Source organism: Parasteatoda tepidariorum, chromosome 11 (genome assembly GCF_982258835.1).
Source record: "Parasteatoda tepidariorum strain Cologne lab strain chromosome 11, Ptep-v5.0, whole genome shotgun sequence".
NCBI lineage: Eukaryota > Metazoa > Arthropoda > Arachnida > Araneae > Theridiidae > Parasteatoda > Parasteatoda tepidariorum.
Window position 1 is genome coordinate 36,691,938 of NC_141765.1, and position 20,975 is coordinate 36,712,912.

The following is a 20,975-nucleotide window of genomic DNA, read 5'->3' on the forward strand; positions in this document are numbered from 1 at the left end:
TTATCTGGGTTGAAGGAAAATCTTGGCTATAAAGTGCCATAGATTTTGTTTGCTAGATATTACTTTTGCTCATGGATAATTGTTAACAAACATTCAATATTGCAAATAAAAATAATAAGAGTATTATATATATAAAATAACTACCTAGACAGTTCGCCCCCGCGCTGTTTCCCTTGTATTTATGATCTCATATTTCAATTCATGGAATATGAGAACAAAATATGTATGCGAGTCTTGTATAAAAATTGCTATTTATTTTTATTATTTTTTAACTATCATCCGGTTACAAATAATTGTAAAAGAAAAAATTATTTTCATTGAGGATTTTGTTAAACATGAGTATTAATATTATTAAATCAAGAATAAAATTTTATTTTTGAAAAACAAATGCTTGTTAAAGATGAAAATTAATGCTTCTAAATAAATAATAGTTTTTTGTTTTAGGAATTTTTTTTTTATTTGCATTTGTTACCTATTTTTAATTTTCACCATAGAAGATAGTCTGTTTTGATATCTAATTGAAAGAAAATTCTATTTTATTATGTGCTTTGAAAAAGATAGATTAATATAACCAAATAAATTATAATAAAAAATACACATGTTTTTTTTTTCCTTTTAATGACTGAATAGTTAAAATAGAATAATGAAACTTTTATTAAAAATTAAAATATTTTTTCTATAAATTAAACATACCTAAGTAGTTGTCATCTAAATTATTTTCATGACCATATTGAATAACATCAATATTACTAGCTCCCGCTGGAATCATAACTACATCATTATATCCTGAAATATAAAAAGGAAAAACAGGGAAAAATTAAAAACTCTTATAAAAACTTTTGTTTTAATGCTAGCTGGTGCTGCCATCTAGACTGCACTTTTAATTTAACAATTAATCTGATTTTTTTAATTTAACTATTATTAGCTAATATTTTATTAAAAAAATTATCGTCACATAAAAAATATGCATATCAATTCTTGAATTAAGACATAAATGTATGCCGTAACTATAAAACTAATTTCTTAGGATATTAATTGCTAAAATAGGAAACATGCAAATGTATAGGAAATATCCAAATGTATTCGCGCTGAATCTCTATAAATTTGTTCTAAAGCAAAGTTTTCACGCGTTTCAGGAAGAAAAAAAAGATTTCTAAGTTTACTGATTTCTGTATTTACTTTTTTATGGAAGGATAGATATTTATTCCAAGGTTAAAACTGGTTGTACATTAAAAATTAAGTTTCAAGAATGGTATTTCGACGCATTCTCTTTCAAGTAAACGACTGTTTTCATGACAAAAATAAGTAGTGAAAAAAAATATATATATATATTCTTTCATGAAAACTCATTGTTTATTAAAATGAAAATTTATTCATTGATTAAATAGAAAATAACAGAATATGAATTTAAACTAATTTCAAATATAAATTAAAATTTCTTGCATCGAAATAAGGATTTTAATAAATTAATTGATCATTACGTTATGAGTACGTTATTCAAAGTAATTTAAGTCACTGCTTTAAAATTTAAAATAAAACGATGTTATAATTATTTTATATTGTTACAATATGAAAAAAGGAGGAAAATATAAAAAAGGAAAAAAACTCAAATCTTTTAAATTAATTTTTTTTAAAGATAAAAATTTTTCTGTTAAAATTTTAAAATTATATATTTTTATGGCTAATTCTAAAAGTACAAAAAAAATTGTTTGAAACCTAGTTTCCAGCATAAACTCGATTGACATTAAATGGAAGAAGCAAATACTAAGTTTGAAAATTGTAATAATGGCAAAATTATTCTATTAGTCTATTTATAAAAGCAATCTAACGCAATAGTCTGTACCAATACATATGACTAATTTATATTATTCTACCAAGGTGTTTCATTTTTATTTTGCCATCATCAATATAGAATTATAACAAGCATAGTTTCTTTAATTTGAGGTAGAAGAAAGAAAAAATTCTAGTAAATCTACCTTATTGTATAGTAATGACATTTCCATTAGAGAAAAAAAACATAATTCTGGTTAATGAAATTAAAATATGTGGTATTTAATCCATTAATTTTGTAATTTTTTCTTTCATATTTCAACGATTTACCAGAAATTTTAATTTTCAAAATAATAGTTCCTATTACCACAAATAAAAAAAATTACGTAACAGTAAAGTAAATTTATCTGAATAAATTGTTTTTATGCATTTCTAAATTGATATAATGATAAAATTAAAACATTTTATCACATATTGTAAGACCATATTTTATTGTTAATTTTATCATAATCGTAAATCATAACATTACTTTAAAAATTACCGAGTTTCTTGGCGTTCCTATAGAGCCAGAAACACGGTAAGTTTAACCATATTCTTATAATTTTTCCATACTTTTTTTCTGAGTGTAAGCACTTCGAAACATCTTGTCTTTGATGTTCCTTTTTTAAATTAATATGTATTCAAAGGGTTTATATGTCTAATACATTTCGACAAGAATTACGTAAAAAATTATGTACTTATATAATTTTTGTGACATAGTTGTTGATTTTTTCATAGATTGACCAATATCTTTACAAAATATACCTGGTATTAATATGCAAGTATTAGTCTTTAATTAAGTTAAAAATTTAATATTACTTAAAAAGATTAGTAAGTTAGTTTAAAAACAAATACAGTATTTAGTAAAACAGTATTTTTGGTAATACACTATAACGAAATCTATATTCTTTAATATTTAATACCAAATTTGAGTTAAGCTCTAATTCTTGAAAAGGCGAAAACTAAGTCTGCCTGAAAAAGGGGTTTTCTTATAACTTTGGGAAGAAAAATATGGTCAAAATTACTAGAAATTGATGAAATTTACCATGTTCTCTATGGGAAAACCGAAAAGTTCAGTAATTCTTACTGAAGTGCTTCAGTAATGATTTTTTCTTAAGTTAGCCATTAAATATAGTGTTATAATATGTACCAAAATTTGATAAATGTGGTTAAATTTTGTAATTTTATTATGATACCTTAAAGCGTGGCAAAAAGTTTAATTTATTTATTCGGAAAAATTAACTTTTCAGTTTCATATTTTTAACTAAATATTTGATAATACGAACTACAGTTTTTAACACCAGAATTTTCGGTAAATCGATATCAGGAAAGTAAAAATTACCAAATGAATGGTTTTTAAATACCACATATTTTGCTTTTATTATCAGAATTATGGATTTTTGCTTTTTACCAGAAAAAAAGTACGGTTTTGTATGTAATTTGCATAAAATATTTAATCGTCATCACTTATTGGGTAGCATAACTTATAACTGAGAAATCCTAACATTAAATCTATTGTTTGCTTTTTTGTTGTTTACAGCAAAATAAGGCGTTTATGTTGTGTATTACGATGTCTTTTTCTAGCGAGTTATGGCGCTAGTAAGAAAAAAAAAATCTTTTGCTTACAGCTAGAAAAAAAAATAAATAAATTATTAGGCAGGGAAAGTTTTGTATCACTTTTAAATTGAGTAATTTGGTATCTGGAACAATTGGATAGCAAACAATAATAAACTTACCGTATTGTACTTCAGTGAATTTTCCACGAATCACATGGCAGCTGGTTCCATTTCCGCCGCAAACACCACAAACGTCTGTAACTTCTTTAGAGTTAAGTTTATGATCACAACCTGCTGCCTGTCAGAAATAAATGCAAAATAGACAATGCTTTGTAAGGGTGTATGATTTCATTCAATAAAAAAATTAAATAAATTGTTTCCAAAAGATAACAGGTATTTGTAACAAAACAAATGTCATAGTTCAATTACCTATGTTGCAAGTAAATAACTTTGCCAAAAATGCAATATTTCAATAAATTTCATGTTATTAAATTTGTTATGAAATTTGTGTTATTGAATTAATTTCAATGCTTTTGTGACTCCAAGTCAGAGAGACAATAATAAATGGTAGTTATACACAGATATTTTCATGAACATGAATAGATTTTTTTATTATCTACATTTGATACTAATATATTTCAGGTACAGATATATATTGACAAAATATTTTATTGGCAAATACTTTAATTAATTTAATGTATCAAATGCGGGAGAAAACCATGCGGAGAAATAGTTTTTTTTTGTGAACTTTTGATAAAGTATTTTAGGCACAGTATATATTGACAAAATATTTTACTGGCAAATACTTTAATTAATTTAATGTATCAAATGCGGGAGAAAACCATGCGGAGAAATAGTTTTTTTTGTGATTTTTTGATAAAATATTTTAGGCACAGATATATATTGACAAAATATTTTATTGGCATATAAATTAATTAATTTAATGTATCAAATGCGGGAGAAAACCATGCTGAGAAATAGTTTTTTTTTGGTGAACTTTTGATAAAGTATTTTAGGCACAGATATATATTGACAAAATATTTTATTGTCAAATACATTAATTAAATTAACGTATCAAATACGGGAGAAAACCATGCCGAGAAATAGTTTTTTTGTGAAATTTTGATAAAGTATTTTAGGCACAGATATATATTGACAAAATATTTTATTGACAAATACATTCATTAATTTCATGTGTAAAGTGCGGAAGAAAGCCATGCCAGTAAAATTCTTTTTGAGCATTTAATACTTAAGTATTTTAGGCTGAGGTATATATTAATAAAATATCTTATTGACAAAGCCATTAATTAATTTCATGTGTTAAGTATGGTAGAAAACCGTGGAATCTCTTGACATCTTATGGCGTTTCTCTTCCCCTGAAATTAAACCTATGTTTTGATCGATAATGTTTTCTAGCAAGTTTAAGTAGAAAAATGTTTATATGCTCTACATACACTATGTGAACAGATATTCTTCGAAAATTGCAAAACATATGCTCTTAGTTCAACTGGGAACAGTGGCAAGTCCGAGTACTCAGTCTTTATTTAAATTTTCATATTTCAGTTGAAGAAACAGTTTTTTTAGTAAACCATGATATTAAGCAACATACATGTTCTGATTATTATTTAAAACATTTATTTCCCTTCTATATTCCATGAAGTGATTTTTAAACAACATTATCAGTTAATCGGAAAAATGAATGAAAATCGGAAAACGATATTTAAAAGCATACCATGCATTTTCCATTTATGCATATATCATAAGTATCCGGTCCACAAGTCGTACCATCGATTACTTTTTCCTTTAACAAAAAGTAAGCTGCTGTTCCAGCTGCTCTGCAGTAAAGCTTGCAGTTATCTTTAGGATCAACTATAATGAAAATTTTGTTTAAAAAAAGTTAATTTGTTACTATACTCAAAAGAGTTTCCATTCTGATGTCAGTGGAAGAACATGTTAAGTGTTATTGAAAGAAAAAACTTTAAAATGTTAAATAGAGTGTTTTTCCTAGAAATGCATGTTAAACCAGAGGAAATATTTGCTCTCCACAAAAAAAAATCTACATTAGTGTATATGATTGATATTTATAACATCAAGTAATTTTTTCAATTGAAGTATAGTTGAAAAATAAAACTGGATATATTTTTAATAAAAGCACAAATTTTTGAAATTATCCAAGAAAATATTATTTGGTATTTCGTTTAAGATTCATTTCATTTATTTTAACTTAAGTTGGCTATTAACAGACATATTAAAAATAAGTTATAATTGAATAATTATCCAACTTTTCAAGTCTAGAAAACAAAAGCTTAAAACGAGTATTTACAAGTTGTCTTTTATATTCTCCAACCTTTTACAATTTAATGGTCCAAAAAAATACATTATGTTGTAACTTAATTATGACTAATTAATCTTATTTGAACTTTTTTTTGCTGAATTGTACGGCAGTATTCGTTCACAAAAAATACATATTGAAACACAAATATACAGTATATTTTACTCTAAATTTCTAAGTTGATGTTGTGTTCTGCAAAACGAAAAAAAAAATGAAAATTGGTCCAAGGTTCAACACTCCCCAATAGAAACGCTAGGAAACTAAATACAAAGCCTTGCCAGAATTAATTAGTGTTCTTTTACTTACAGCAGCTCATATTGAACTGTAAGAGGCAAAATTAAGAGTTTTCACAATGTCATTTAACGTGTTCTTTCTCTGAGCTCTTCATTTATTCAAATAAAAGAAACATATTTTTAGATAGAGATTTCACTTTAGCTTAGATTTCTAAGTTATATAAGGTTAGTTTTTAAGACTGTACACGATTTAATATAGAGTTCTCAGAAGCAAGTATCTGCATATATGGTCTTATACATACTTAATCACATGTAACTATTTTTCAAACAATTATTGCAGAATTTACAAAGAAATTATGTCACGTCACATATGTATGGTAATTACGCATTTAGTTCGAAAAAGAAAAGGCCTAGTGTTTTATATATTTAAAAAAAAACAACTTTATATCTCCTTTACTTCGTTCAAGTTAAAAATAATTTACATTTATTATTGTCATTCAAATCATGAAATTGACAAAGATGGATTAAAGGAAAAAAAAAACTTCGAAAATTTATAAGCATTTACTTAACATTTTCATACAGAACTAGCCCAGACCAATTTAAGCAAAAATTTTAATTTTAAAGGCAAAATTATTGAAAGCTTTTGAGAGGTTTAAAGTCGGTATACTAACTTCCAGTATAATGTGGCACCCATTTCACGTTTACTTCAACTCCAGGAAATCCAAACGTTTTACCATTGAAAGCTGAACATTGTTCTTCTCTAAAATCTCCAGAGCCGAGTGGGCAGTCCTGAAAAATTTGAGATGTCAAGACAATTGACAAATTGCATTAAAGGACATAAAGTGACACGTTACTCTAGAGACTTTTAGTGTCAATTCCAATATCGTAAAGGATAAACTATAGTTTCCAAACAATTGTCTTAACTGGAATATCCAGCTTAATCACCTTTAGAAAATAATCGTGTAAAAATCAAAATAATTGTTACGTGTTTTGTAGATCCCATTCAAACTTTTACGCAAGAAACTAAGTTGCACTATTACGGTATTTGTTGTTATTATAGCTTATTATATTAATCATTTCTTAAAATTGAAACAATAATTAAAATGTTTAAAACATCAAACAAATTTAAAAATATTAATCAATAGGACAAATATTATGTTAATTAAGAAGGTCGTTAAAAATGTAAAAGTGAACTTTTATTTCGGATATATTATTTTTTTAAAATTTTATTCCAAGGTTTAAGAGTCTTTTTAATATCATCTGCGCATATATAATTCTATGAAAAATAATAAAAATTTAGTGAGATATTAAATAATACACTTGTTTAACAATACTTTCTACTTCATAATAGCTTTCAAAATTCATAATTTGAAATTTCTTTTTTTTAAATAAATAGTGGTCACTTTTTTTCAAATTCTTTAATTTAAGTTTAATTTTTTGTATTTTTATCAAAGTGCGCATATATTATTGAAAGCATTTCACTTAAAATTTGTTTTAAATACAATTTGCTATCAAGGTTTCGAAATATTGAAATTAGTTTTTTTTTAAAATGTAGGGTATGAATTTTTTTTTAAGTAGGTCTAATACGATAAGCTTATACATGTATTTATAAAGATCCCCTTATATTTTTTTTGCAAACTTAGTGCATTGCTCGTAGCTGAGACACAAAAAATTAGGTTTTTAGTTTCAAAAATATAATTTTTTTAAAAATATTTACTCAACAATTCTTTTAAATAGGTTATAAATATTCAGACTGCATATAAGCTAATTTTTTGCTCAGTAAGCTAATTTTTTGCGAAAAAGTTTCAAAAATATGTGTAAAAAAAAAGCTATTATCATACTAGATGTGAATTTGCTAATGTATTTCAAGTAAGCAAATATGCATATATTATTTATACGAATATCTTTTTGTGGGATATTGCATAGTTGGCACTGGCCTTTACCGTTTTAAATTTAAACTCGTCATTAAATGAATGCAATTGAAACTGAAAGTCGTAAATGAATATTTAATTGTGAAATCCAAGTATAAATAAATAAATTTGGAGAAGTAAGTAATAGAAATTAAAATAAAATTGGAAAATAAAATTTATGACAGAAATTGATTATAATTTCTTAAAAAATATATTTTCACTTTGAACTAAATAAATATTGGGGGGGGGGGGGGGGTATTTTTTTAAAATGAAATGTATTGAAATCGAAGTTGGGGTAAATGCTTTTAACATACTGTACTTTTTCAATAAATTATTTCAGATGAAAAAAAATTCGCAAAAAAATTTAAACATTTCTTTTCTCAAGTTAAAAGCTTTTTATCCAAAGATCTAATTTCGTAATTATTTAAGAGCATCTCTAATAATAAAATAATTGATCTAAAAATTATGTGATTTTTTTAACTCTTAGGTTAAAAACAATTTCCAAATCAAAAAATTACGCAAGATTTACGAAAAAATTTAAAGTTTTAGAGTCTTAGGCCAATTGGTAAATCTGAAATTTCAACCCTTTAAATATAGATCCCTTTTTTTAAAAAACCATTTTTATCAAAATTAATTTTTAATAAATAACTTATGTATTCTTTCATATATTCTTTTTGCTAGTTTAATTGCTATTTCAATTTTTTTATTAAGTAGCTATTAATTCAGTTTTTGAACTTTTGCACAAAAATAATGTAAAGATTATAATGATATGAAGTTATTATTCTCTATTAAAAAAACAATTATGGAAATTTCAAATATGAAATAAATACTTGCACATCGCTTTTAATATTTACTATTTTATTTACTGTAATATTAATATTTACGATTTTACTCATTTACGCACAAATAATATGATCAATATTTATTTGTCAAATTCTCTCGAGATGTAAAAGTGCAAAAATTACATTTTTCTCTTTCCGAAGAAAAGAAAGTCTTAATATTATTTTCAATAGGCAGATAAAAATAAATAAATCAATAGGATAGAAACGCTTTGTTCCTCGAGCAAATATAGCTACAAGAAACAAATCAATAAAAACCAACAAAAACATTAATTTATTAATAGGTGTTTGGAAAAAAAAAAGAATGCAAATTTTAAAAATTTTACAAAGAATAAAAAACAAAAAGATTAATATGAAAAAAAAAATATTTAAAATTTCAAAAATAAGAAAATTATACTTACTCAATCTATTTCATTTGTTGCTTTTCTGATAGTAAGCATAAACAACGCTGCTCTTACCTCTAATTCCCAAAGCGAATAGAGACTAACTAACATATTTTGATTAAAAAACTGTATTCTAACTGTAACTAACTGTAACTAAAAAGGCTATATTCTAAATATAAATATTTAATAGATAGATTATAAAAGAAAAGAAAAGTATTAAAAATGAATACTTTTGTGATAAAGGCTAATTAAGCTTAAAATAGACTTCGTATAATATATTAATTATCAAAATAAAATACACACTAATTTATTGATTTTTGGTAGAAAAAAATTACTGTGTTAGTTTTTCGAAAAAAATAGAAGTACTTTTACTTACTTGAGTTTGACAAGATTTGTATCTAATTCGGTCACCAACGCAATATCGCCCACCGTTTGTTGGCCTGAAACACAAGGTGCAAAAAGATTAAGTACAACAACACTTACCTTTGTTAAAAGATAATATAGTAAAATTTCCAACTTATACCGTTTTCAATAAGTAAAAAAAAAATTGCACGAGTTGTATATCATTACACGGGAAAAAAATTCTGTGAAAATTACCATACTTCTGGTTAATAATACCATATATTAGGTATATTATATTATATTTATATAATAATATTTGGAATTTAAACCCTACATTTCGTAATTTTTCTGTTGATATGGTAATTGTTTACCTGATATTCTGGTTTTAAAAATTATGTTTTTTATTACGTCACATTTAGTAAAAAATAAAAAGTAAATTTAACTAAATAAATAGGTTCCATGCTGTGCTCTAAAATATCGTGATGAAATTACTAAATTTTAACACATTTATCAAATTTTATCACATATAATTAAACTATAATTTATTGTTAACTTTAGGAAAATCATTACTAAAGCACTTCGATAAAAATTTCCGGGATTTTTGGTGTTCCCTTTGAGTCAGAAATATGGTGCATTTACCCATATTCTGGTAGTTTGACCCATACTTTTCTGTCAATGTAAATAATAGTATTTGGTATTATAGACCCCACACTCAGTCTATATTTGAACAAATTTATTTCTCAAATTGTCTAAAAATGTTATCTATGGTTTAAAAACTATTGTCCTACTAATAGATTGTTGCTAGAGTATTTCGAAGTACTTTATATAGCGATTAATTGAGTTTGAGCTTATTTTCAGAGCTTAAAACGTTGAATTAAAGCGTTAATACATTCAAAGAAAGGAAAACATTTTAGTTTAATAAAAAAAAATATTTAAAATTGGCTTTTATTTACATTAATTATGCTTTTTGAAAATTAAAGTGCAACTTTTGAAATTTTTATTATGTTTTTTATTACCAGAAAAGTATATAGGCACTACGAATATCAAATCAGATTTGCTCTTTTTAAAGAGAGTTATGCTTACTCCTCGCTCATTAAAAAAATGCTATGTAGAACAACGATATTTACGAATATAAATTTTTTTAAGCTAATAGAAACTATGCAATTATTTGTGCATTTACAATATTTGGTGTCATTGTCATCCTTCTTATATAATTTTAAGAAGATCAGAAGTAACAAATAAAAATAGCAGAAAGAACTGATTTGTTTGTTTGATTTTTCAAGTAGTGTATTTTTTTATTCTAACTAATTTCTAAAAGGGATATTGTTCTTAAAAAGGACTACTGCACTTCGTAACGTATTTAATTATCTACCTACAGTTTGTCATATTCCACGAAAAATTTTCTTCAAGTTAGAATTCAAAAGCCCAAAAAGCACTTAAACTTTTTATAAAAAATAAAATAATAATAATAATGATGTTTTCATGCATAAGTAGTTTATTATTATTTTTATTATTTAATTAACTTAATTCATTTATTTATTGTAAAAAGTTTACGTAATTAATATCTTGTTTCTGTTAGTGTTTCTTGCTTTAAGAAAACTTTTTTCAAACTTTCTATGATATATATATATATGTGTTGAGAAATACATGAAGCACAAAAATTTTTAAATCTGTAAAAAAAAATTATAATAATAAATAAAATAAAAAATTGAAAAAAAGATTCAATTTCCAATTGAAGACGTTGCCGTACGCTTTCAGTGTGACTTAGGAGCTCAGAAACACATTTTTTAAAGATTTTTATGACTCCCACATGAAATTGAGCTTCGGTCGTATGTTTAGAAGTAAAAATTATCACATTTTGTCACAGTTCTTTCCTTACACCTCTCCACAGCTGTAACCATCAATTGCTCATCACCTCATTTTTTCTCTTCCCAAATAAGAAATAAAAACTGTATGTAATTTAGAAAGTTGCATCTTTTTTATGTGTTATTAAATAATTAACAATTAAATGCGTTAGCACACTTCACACTCTAATAATGTTCATTTTTTGTTGACTAAAATTGTCAGGACCAGGGTGATTACCAAATTACCAATCTCAACAATTTTCGTGACCTTTTCGCTAAACTTGATAGTTTTCAAGGATTTTTGAGTTTACTTAACAAGAAAAATTAACACTGGGCACTAAGAAAAAAAAAAGGAATGACAGAACTACAAGAATATGGTAAAATAAACCGTGTTTCTGGCTCTATGGGAGCACCCAAAAGCTCGGTAATTTTTACCGAAGTGCTTCGGTGCTCGGTGAAATTTATGATTTTTTTAAATTTTATAATATAAGATATAATTTGATAAATGCGGCCATTTTAGCATAATACCTTAAAGCATGGCTAAAAAGCATTTATAAGGTAAAATTTACTTTTCATTTTTGTATTTTTTACTAAATATGTAGTAGTCAGAATTATAATTTTGAAAACCAGAATTTCCGGTAAACTGTTACCATATGTGCAGAAAATAATTTAAATATCGTATATTTTGGTTTTTATTACCTGAATTAAGGTTTTTGTTTACCAAAAATTTCATTACCTGTGTAGTGAATTTATCAGAGTTTTTTCTCCGTTTTAAGATAGATCTCTTCTTGCAAAATTATAATAATAATAAAAATAAATGAAAACTTAAATTTTACGTTATTAATAGCAATTATAAAGCTACTGTAAATACCGTAAAAATTATGTTTTTTCTAGGTAAAAATTTAGATAAATTTATTGCTTTACAAACCTTAATATTTTTTACAATCTCGGGAAGATTTGAGTTAAAATAATAGTTATGCTGTTAACTTTCTGTCATTTTTAATGAAATCGTACTAATGTTTTTGAATTAAACGAGGCTTAGTTTTGCTAAAAAATTCAGAGTCATTATTGATCTTAATCATTTTTGACATTTCATAGTTTCAAAAATAAAATGAAATGGATTTACGAAATCCATAATGTGATTCAGGTTAATAGTTCTGCTAATATTAATTTCATCATGAATGCTTATAAAATGAAGATATAAACTGCTTTTTTATAAGTCAAAAAAAATTTACGAATAAATTAACTACGAGATGAACATGATGAATTAATCAATGCTCTGAACTTTAATAAAGGGTAAATATTTTACCGAATGGAGTTAGATAATGTAATTAAATATCAATATTTTATATTTTTTTAACGTATATCAAGGAAAAAATATGTAAGTCAAAATGAAAAAAGTCAGCTATACTCTTTTAAAAATAAAATAAAATGATACCTTGGACTGTCACATTCCCGTATTGATCTTGTGACACCACCTCCACAAGATCTAGAACATGGCCCATAATCTTGCCATTCTCCCCATTCTCCATCTCTAGCTGGTGCAAAGTAGACTGGATCGACGGCGCATTCTCCTCGTAGGCATGACTTAAATATAATAATAAAAAGAAATTAATTAACAGTTACAAAATAACAATGATGACAGCTATAAAATTGAGATAATATAAAAAAGACTACTATGCATATAGTTAAAACAGTGGTGCCTCAGAGATGGAGAGAGGATGAAGTGCTCCAGATTTAAATCACAGTGGTGACTGGTTGATACAAATTCTGCCCCTATCTTGCACTGATCACAGTGTTAAATCAAAATATCATCAGGTATAAACGGATCATGGGTTAGAATCCCCTTGCCATCGGGCTAGACATGGAAGGGTTCATGATTCTCTTCTCCATGTAACGTAAATGTGGATTAGTTCCATCAAAATGTCCTCCATGAAGGTAAGTTAGTCCTTAATGCTTGATCGAAGAGCTCCCTTGTTTTTTGGGATGGGTTCAAAATTACAAAGCTACGGAGTTGAACATTGGTAGTCGTGAACTCAGAATCGAGCCGACTGCTTAGCGTCGGTTATAAAATAAAATAATGTAAACTTACAACTAAAAGACTAATATTAATTACGAAAGCAATTTTTTTCTTGACCGACTCTCAGTCAACGCTGCACCGTTAAAAAGTAAATGAGAGAGTTTATTTGAGACAAAATGACTAAAAAGTTGAACAGCGTTATTTAAATTTTGTGTAAATCTTGGAGATTTTCAAGCTTATTTTGTTTTTCATTTGAAAAACACGAAGCTTAAGCAAAATTTGATACACTAACATTGTTTAGCTCTTTTCGTCATTCAGTCTCGAAATAAAATGCGACGACTCTGACCTACGCGGGCTTACTCTTTAATTGTGTAGTGTCGAATGAATAGTGTTGTGATCATGAAAATAAAATTGAGTAAACATGCTACGGTATACTTTCTATGAGTCAACAAGCCTTTATTTATTATTTATTGCCCATTTCTGCCCATTTCTTATTTGCAAACAATGATTGTGACCAGCACTTTCCGAATAGATAGACTAAGAATCCTTACTAGTTTTGCCAAATAAAACTGGGTTCTTTATTTTTATTGTTTATGCTATTGAGTTTTGGTTTAACGCATTAGTGTCTAGAGTAAAAAAATAAGTTTTACACGAAGAAAACATTCCGAAATATTCAAATTGTACCTTGTTCGGTCCACATCTAGTACCATCAGCCCATGGCATGTGTTGAGTTCTGCAGCCACCCAGAGTGACATCTTCCATCGTGCACCAAAGTCTTTTGCAAACTGGCATGTATGGACAAATTCTGGAGCCTGATCCAAACACTAACTCACACTGATAGTCCATGTCATATAGTTCTCCAGCTGGTGTATGAATATGTTCATAACTAATTAGTAAATCTCTGTTGGGCTTTGTCAGAAGACAGTAGCCATAACCAGCACTGAAACAATGCAAAATGTACAGTTAAAATGCAATTTAACAACTTTTTGAAAAAATCTTATTAATTGATCAAATTTACTGACTCAAGAAAAGTAGTGATAAAATGTCGGCTGCATTCCGACCATGTCCAAGGATAACTATTGTAATCTAGCATTCTGGCCATTACATGAAGTCTTTGACCTTTATTATGAAATCGATTGCACTTTGTGTCATCATCATGAGGAACTCCCAATCTGAAACATAATAGTACCGCACTTGAATATTTATTAAGCAGATTTTAATTTACTTTTATTCAAAGCAAAACTAAAATTTCCTGCTACAATTCTTTTGATAAATATGCCAGTATTTTGGCTTAAAAAAGATAAACATATAAAGTTATTAATTGCTGCTTTCAAAAATCTGACATGAAATTTAGAATAATATAAATGGTAATATGAAACCAATGTATATGTTATAAGCATTTGTAATACTTACATATGACCAATTTCGTGAGCAATAGTAAATGCTGCACTAAGACCATTATCTTCTATAACTGCACAACTACTTTCTCTGTCACACGCCATGCCAGATTGGGCTAATCCTGTAGTAATCAATAGTATAATTTATCATTATGAGTTACTACTAATGTCAAACTAAGTTATAACTGACGCCACAACTTCAGTATTGAATTCCCTAAAACTTAGAATGAAAAATCTAAATATTAAACCATGAAAGTAAAAAAAAATTATAAACAAATTTCAGATTTTGCTCCCCGTATCATATATATACACATATACGAACCCACTAACTCTTGGACATGGGCCCAGTGCCCTACCAACCAGGCTATCCCGGCCCAAAGATATAAGCTATCGGAACTTTTGTCTAAACAAAATTTAATTGTAAAAGTATTAATTTAAACTTAATTACCCTTAATGCACAATGCGCCAAAGAAAGGACCTCTCGTAATAACTTTTCATCTAATGATTAAATCTTCACGTTCTAGGATTCATTCTTAAAGGCTCGAAGGGTTGACCTTAGATATGCTAATTAATAAGTACAGACGGTATTTTAAGTTATGAAATCAGACACAAAAACGTACTTTCTCTAAATAAACATACCTTTTTTTTCAATGGATTGGGGTTTCTGACCCCAAAAATATAGGATGTAGCAGGAATCTGGGAAATATGGTCCCAATAGATCGGTCTGGAGAGAAGTCAAAAGTTTGCACCTAGTAAAATGTAAATTTTATTTTTTGCGTATTTGGCTATGTCTCGAGAACTTTTTAAAGGAATTGAAATAATTTTCCACAAAACTATAAAATTCGATAATCTAAAGATAATCCTATACAAAAAATAACTTTTAGTAAATATTTATTATTTCATTTAATAATGGTCGAAAAATTTTTGTATTATAAGGTATAAAATTTTTTGCATCATTTCAAAGGATATAATTTTACATAGAAAAATACAAACTTTGCGCAAAATCAGTTAAAACGTTTCTGAGAAATTGAATTTCAACGAAAGTCAGATATTTTTAACTTGATTTTTCAAAAACTATTTGACCGATTTCGCTTAAATTTTGCATTTTTCATGTTAAATTATATTCTTCAGGATGATGCAAGAATTGCTTACCTTACAATTCAAAAATTTTTCGATCATTTTTAAAAAAAAATAATAAAAAATAATAAATATTTACTAAAAGTTTTTTTTTGCATTGCATTATCTCTGGATAAACGAATTTTATAATTGCATACAAAAACTTTTCAATTAGCTTTAAAATTTCTTGAGATATAGCGAAATACGCAAAAGATAAAATTAACATCACGGGGTTCAAACTTTTGACCACTCTCTCCCGACCAATTTATTGGGACCATATTTCACAGATTACGGCTACGTCCTATATTTTTGGGGTCAATTTTTTAAATTCCTGGTATGGTTTCATTTAAATTATCTGTATATATTCATTTCAATTATCACTGGTTTTGGTAACATTTTCATTAATTCCATTATCATTTTGCTACAGGTTTTTTTAAATTTATCCATTAGGGGCATATAATTCTATCTGCCAATGACACCTGCTCACCCGGAGGAGATCCTTTTATAAAGATGGTATTTTTAGGCTCTTTGTATTTAAAGAAGGGTCACAGCTAATGATTTTGCTAAAGTTTCTTAATGTTATTTGCACTGAGATATTTTTCTTAAAGAGACAAATAACGGTTATTTATACTAATTTTTACAATTACGTGAACTAGATTTTTTTTTGTGAAGAACTGAACTCGCTGTTTGAATTAACGCTCCGAATTTAACAGAAGGTATATTAAACTTAAACTTCCAACAGTATTTTCTAATTTATGAACTGAAAGGGAACTTAAACACGAAAAATTTATACTGCTAAAAGTAACAATTGTAATATTTTGTCTTAATTATTATTTTAAACATTTGGACTTCAAAAATAACTCAAAATACTTCTATTGTAAATAAAAATATTTAAAACTACTAAAAATTTTGCGAAATTGGAATGAAACATTAACTAAAATTTGAAATAAAAAAAAGTCTTAATTTGTATCAAAATTTAATCTGAATCATTAAATGATTTATGATCTGTAATAGGCAAAAATGTTGGATTTTTTACTACCTTGAGTGCAAAAAATTACCATCTGAAAATATTCTCGCAAATAATTTTGTATGTTAAAGGGATATCGTAATTAGTAAATGTTTATGTAATGTAATAAAGTAGTGCTTGTACTAAAAAGTATGATACTTGCGACAAATGCAGTGATTTGAGTAAATGATATTCACGAAAATAAGTATTATGCTATAAAATGCCTAAAATATTATTTAATATGTTTAAGCACATAGTATATTAAGAGACACTAACGAATATCGTGATAAATGTTTTCAGTAATAAAATTTTATTGTTTAAATATGTATCAAGTTGTCATTCTAAATATTTAGAGACGCGAAACCTAAAAAAAAATGAAACTAGTAGCACAAAAATGAAGAAATTTCATTAAATATCACTGAATTTGGTAGAAAGCAATATTCCCATGTTAAGATTTGAAAAAATAATGAAATGTATGAACCCTAACTCTAAGCATAGGCTTCATAAATAAATGGAATACACTGATCTATAGTTTTATGTGTGAATTACATTATTAATTATGAAATTGAATAATATAAACTCCTATTTAAATGCAACTAGACACTTTACACGTGATGTTTAAAAACTACTTTAGTAAGAAGTTTATGATAATTTATCATTCAAACCATTTCGTAATTAGAAATGAAGTTTCATTATTATTTCATTTTATTTATATCAGATCTCAAAATGAGAAAATCGTGAGCATCTATTGTTTCGAAAACAAAAGTAATGGTGATAAACGTGCTTTGAAAACTTGTTTATTTTCGGTAAGATGTTGTTGTCGGAGCATCTGCTCTTGTAATTAAATATTCCTATTCAGTTTTAGTTTCTAATAAAAGAAGATTTTTTTTTCATTTCAACAACAGTCGAATTTATCACATTTCAATTATTTTCTCTGAATTACACAAATCACAAATTCATAATATTTTCATTTGTTAAGAGAAAATATTTTTTTATTCTCTTCCGTTGTTTACGAGAAAGCTTTTAAAATAATAAATATTAAAATATTGAAACGTTTATTTGTAGCAATTGAAAATGGGGAAGTTGAAAGCTTTCTTCTCTTTATTAAAATTGATATAGATTTTTATATCAACGAGGAAATAAGAATTTTCAGGAAAGCTCATTTTGTTTTAAAACAGAATTGAAATGATAAATAACAAGTTAAATAAAGGAATGAAAACAAAGGAGAAGTATTAAATTTATTTCATTTCTTTGTTTATTGCTTTGTTTAAAGCGTAGACAAACTCTGTTCATTTACTCAAGTCGTTTTGATCCTCATAAATATTGTTTGCCAGTCAATGTTTCAGTGAGCGATTAATAAAGTGGTTGTCTGTAAAAATGGCAAAGAGCATAGCAGATGAGAACAAGGCTACCACGTTTTGTTATCTATGCATTTTATGACACGATATTAGTTATATCTACACTGAAAAGTAGGTTGAAATCACAAAAATGACCGCACTATAGTCAGTTCAACGGAAAGATAGACTAGTTGTAAATAAAAAAAAAATTGTCACTTGAAGGCGTCCATCACGTGTTTGGCTGTTAGGTTGTTTGGCCTGGCGCTAAACAGACGGCGAATATTTGTAAACTTTTTTTATTGTGATTTGTTCGTTTCTGAAGATTAATGCAGATTCTAAAAGCGATTCGTCAAGTTCAATTAGTCATTAAGGTAAATACTTCATCTTACATTTTTATGCTTTACCTTTTTTTTTTAATAAAAACTCAATTATTTACATTAATAAAAAAAATTATTATTGTTATTTTAAATAAAATTTACTAATAATATTTTTATTGCATTTTAATATGTTGCAATGTCAGTTAATCGATTATGTTAAAATTTATGGCTGAATTTTACTTTATTATTTTATTTATTTCGTATATCATAGTAGTTTTATTGGCAAGCATAATAATATAAAGTTAATCATTTTGCAAGAAAGTGATTTATAACCACTTGAATACTTAATAGAAATTTAATGTTTAATAGTATTTATTTTATTAAAAAATGTAGTTTCGATGTATTCTGAAGCAATCATGCATTTATAACTCCTCTGTAATTCATTTTTAGCATAATTCTGTTAAAACGAGAAATGCAGAGAAAATCCCCAAAAGCCGCAAACCAGATAAAAATTCTGGCATTCTATTTGCTTACTTTTGGTCTATCCTTCCGAAAACGCACTATAGTTATCCCCCTTTCTCGTAAATGTAATGGTTGGCAAAACTGAATAGAAACAGCATTTTTTTCAAAAAAAAAAATCGAAGAATATTTTTTTAAACAAACGCCAGTTTTCACTAACAAAAATGCATAGGGCAACAATTATGCATCAACAGAATAATTAAAAGACTCTTTTTTTCATCCAAAAGTACAACCTTAATATTTTTCTATAGATAAGACAAGCTGTTATAAAAATAATAACGAAGCACTCAGTATAACATCAAGGACAAATTAATAATAAAAAATGTGTTTCCTTCTCTTTATGTTGGATAAAATAATTATTTGGAAAAACATTTTATACCAAGAAATAATGAATCAAATTTAGCTGGAATAAACATGAAAGCAGCTCTAAGTTTCAATCTCTTTGTGCGGAATTCTAACCTTTTTGTGTGGTCCTGTATGTATTAGCAAACTTAATATAAAATGAACATAATCTGTGGAGGTCACAAAAACAAAGCTTTGGAATTAAGAGGTATCATATATTTTAATCAAAACATTAAGGGTATTGCGCAGCAGATAGGAAGAAAGGATAACTCATTTTATATTCAAAGAAAAAAAACAAGGAAATACGAAGCAATACTTAAGAAAGGTTCTAATTGAAGTAGAAAATGAACCGTCAGAAAGAATTAGAACTGGTTTCCAGCATTTAATTCGATAAATGTTTCGATATTGAGAGGAGACTAAGCTTATTTAGGAAAGAGCCTACTTATAACTTTCCCAAATTGCTTATATCCTGAAGCAATCGGCAAGAATTAAGGAAAGAAAAGAAAAAACTCTTAGTTTGTTTTGATAAAGTTAATACCAAACAAGTCTTCTTTATAAATTTAATAATAAAAAGTTGAAGTGCATAAGTATTAATATTATTCACAAGTTTATTTTTCATAGTTCACAAGCTTGTAGTATATATATTAGTGTTTTTGTGAGTTTCTTGTTTAAAATAAAATAGGTATTTTAAGATACTACTTACAAACTTGCTTAAATAATACATAAATACTTTATAGTAATTATTTTTAAATAGGTGAGTTATTGAATTGTTCTGTGAAAAGATACTAACGCTTTTTGACCAAGAGTATTCGTATATTAGCAATGTGTAATCAAAAAACAGTAATAATATAAATGAATTGATTAGTAATAATCATTAAATAGCTCAACACACACAATTTATTTTGGCATTTCGTTAATTAGGGAGAAGATAATAGCACACTGTCAGAAATTTCTCTGAAAAAAATAGTTAAGGAACAAGTTATTCAATTGTTAGTTTATCACATTTAGCCGAAAAAAATCATATAACCAATAAAAAGATGGTTTTCAAACCGTTAATTGTGAGAAAAATCGCTTAATGCTTATTCTCACTTAATACGGCAGTTAAGTGACCACTCTTTTATCCGCTAAGCCGAACTTATGAAGTCACTTGTTCCTTGTAATTGGGTTACATAGATTCCGCGTCAATTCGTCTCGCACAATTTGTCTTGGAATAATTCGTAACAATGACAATTCATCGATACCACAATTCGTCTTGGCACAACTACTAATAGTGCCAATTCGTCATGGGCACAATTCGTCGTGGGATCAATTCGTTGTGGGCACAATTTCGCGAGGTTTTGATGAAAAGTCCAGTAATTATAGCAACAACAAAAAAGTTTTTCTTCGGAAAGATTGATTAAATTTGAAAAATCCCCTACTCTCTTCTACACGCTTCCTCTTCGGAGTTGGGAATGATTTGATCTGGAGAATAGAATTTCTTCTAGACAGGCAAATGAGGCTAATTATCCAATCTGTATTACGATTGAGATCAAACCCGAGACAATGGGACTTATTGTTCGCGAATAATCTTATTTTATTCAACCTAAAAAAATACATAGGGTACAATGTCTCATTTTTTTTAGATAGTAATATCAGATGCGTAAATAGGTACAAGTACTAAGATGTACTTATTT

At 26.8% G+C, this 20,975-nt stretch overlaps 1 protein-coding gene across 1 annotated transcript in view; it reads right to left on the minus strand.

Annotated features, from left to right (window-relative positions):
- LOC107443755 (A disintegrin and metalloproteinase with thrombospondin motifs 9) overlaps positions 1 to 20,975 on the minus strand; it is a 332,741-nt gene that overhangs the window by 38,807 nt on the left and 272,959 nt on the right. The window contains exons 8-16 of the mRNA XM_087154967.1: positions 14,682 to 14,787; positions 14,291 to 14,440; positions 13,953 to 14,208; positions 12,687 to 12,835; positions 9,439 to 9,502; positions 6,602 to 6,719; positions 5,098 to 5,234; positions 3,546 to 3,663; positions 694 to 786 (exon numbers count right to left, since the gene is read on the minus strand). Of these exons, the coding sequence (XP_087011093.1) occupies positions 694 to 786; positions 3,546 to 3,663; positions 5,098 to 5,234; positions 6,602 to 6,719; positions 9,439 to 9,502; positions 12,687 to 12,835; positions 13,953 to 14,208; positions 14,291 to 14,440; positions 14,682 to 14,787 (1,191 nt within the window). The remainder of the gene's footprint in view (positions 1 to 693; positions 787 to 3,545; positions 3,664 to 5,097; positions 5,235 to 6,601; positions 6,720 to 9,438; positions 9,503 to 12,686; positions 12,836 to 13,952; positions 14,209 to 14,290; positions 14,441 to 14,681; positions 14,788 to 20,975) is intronic.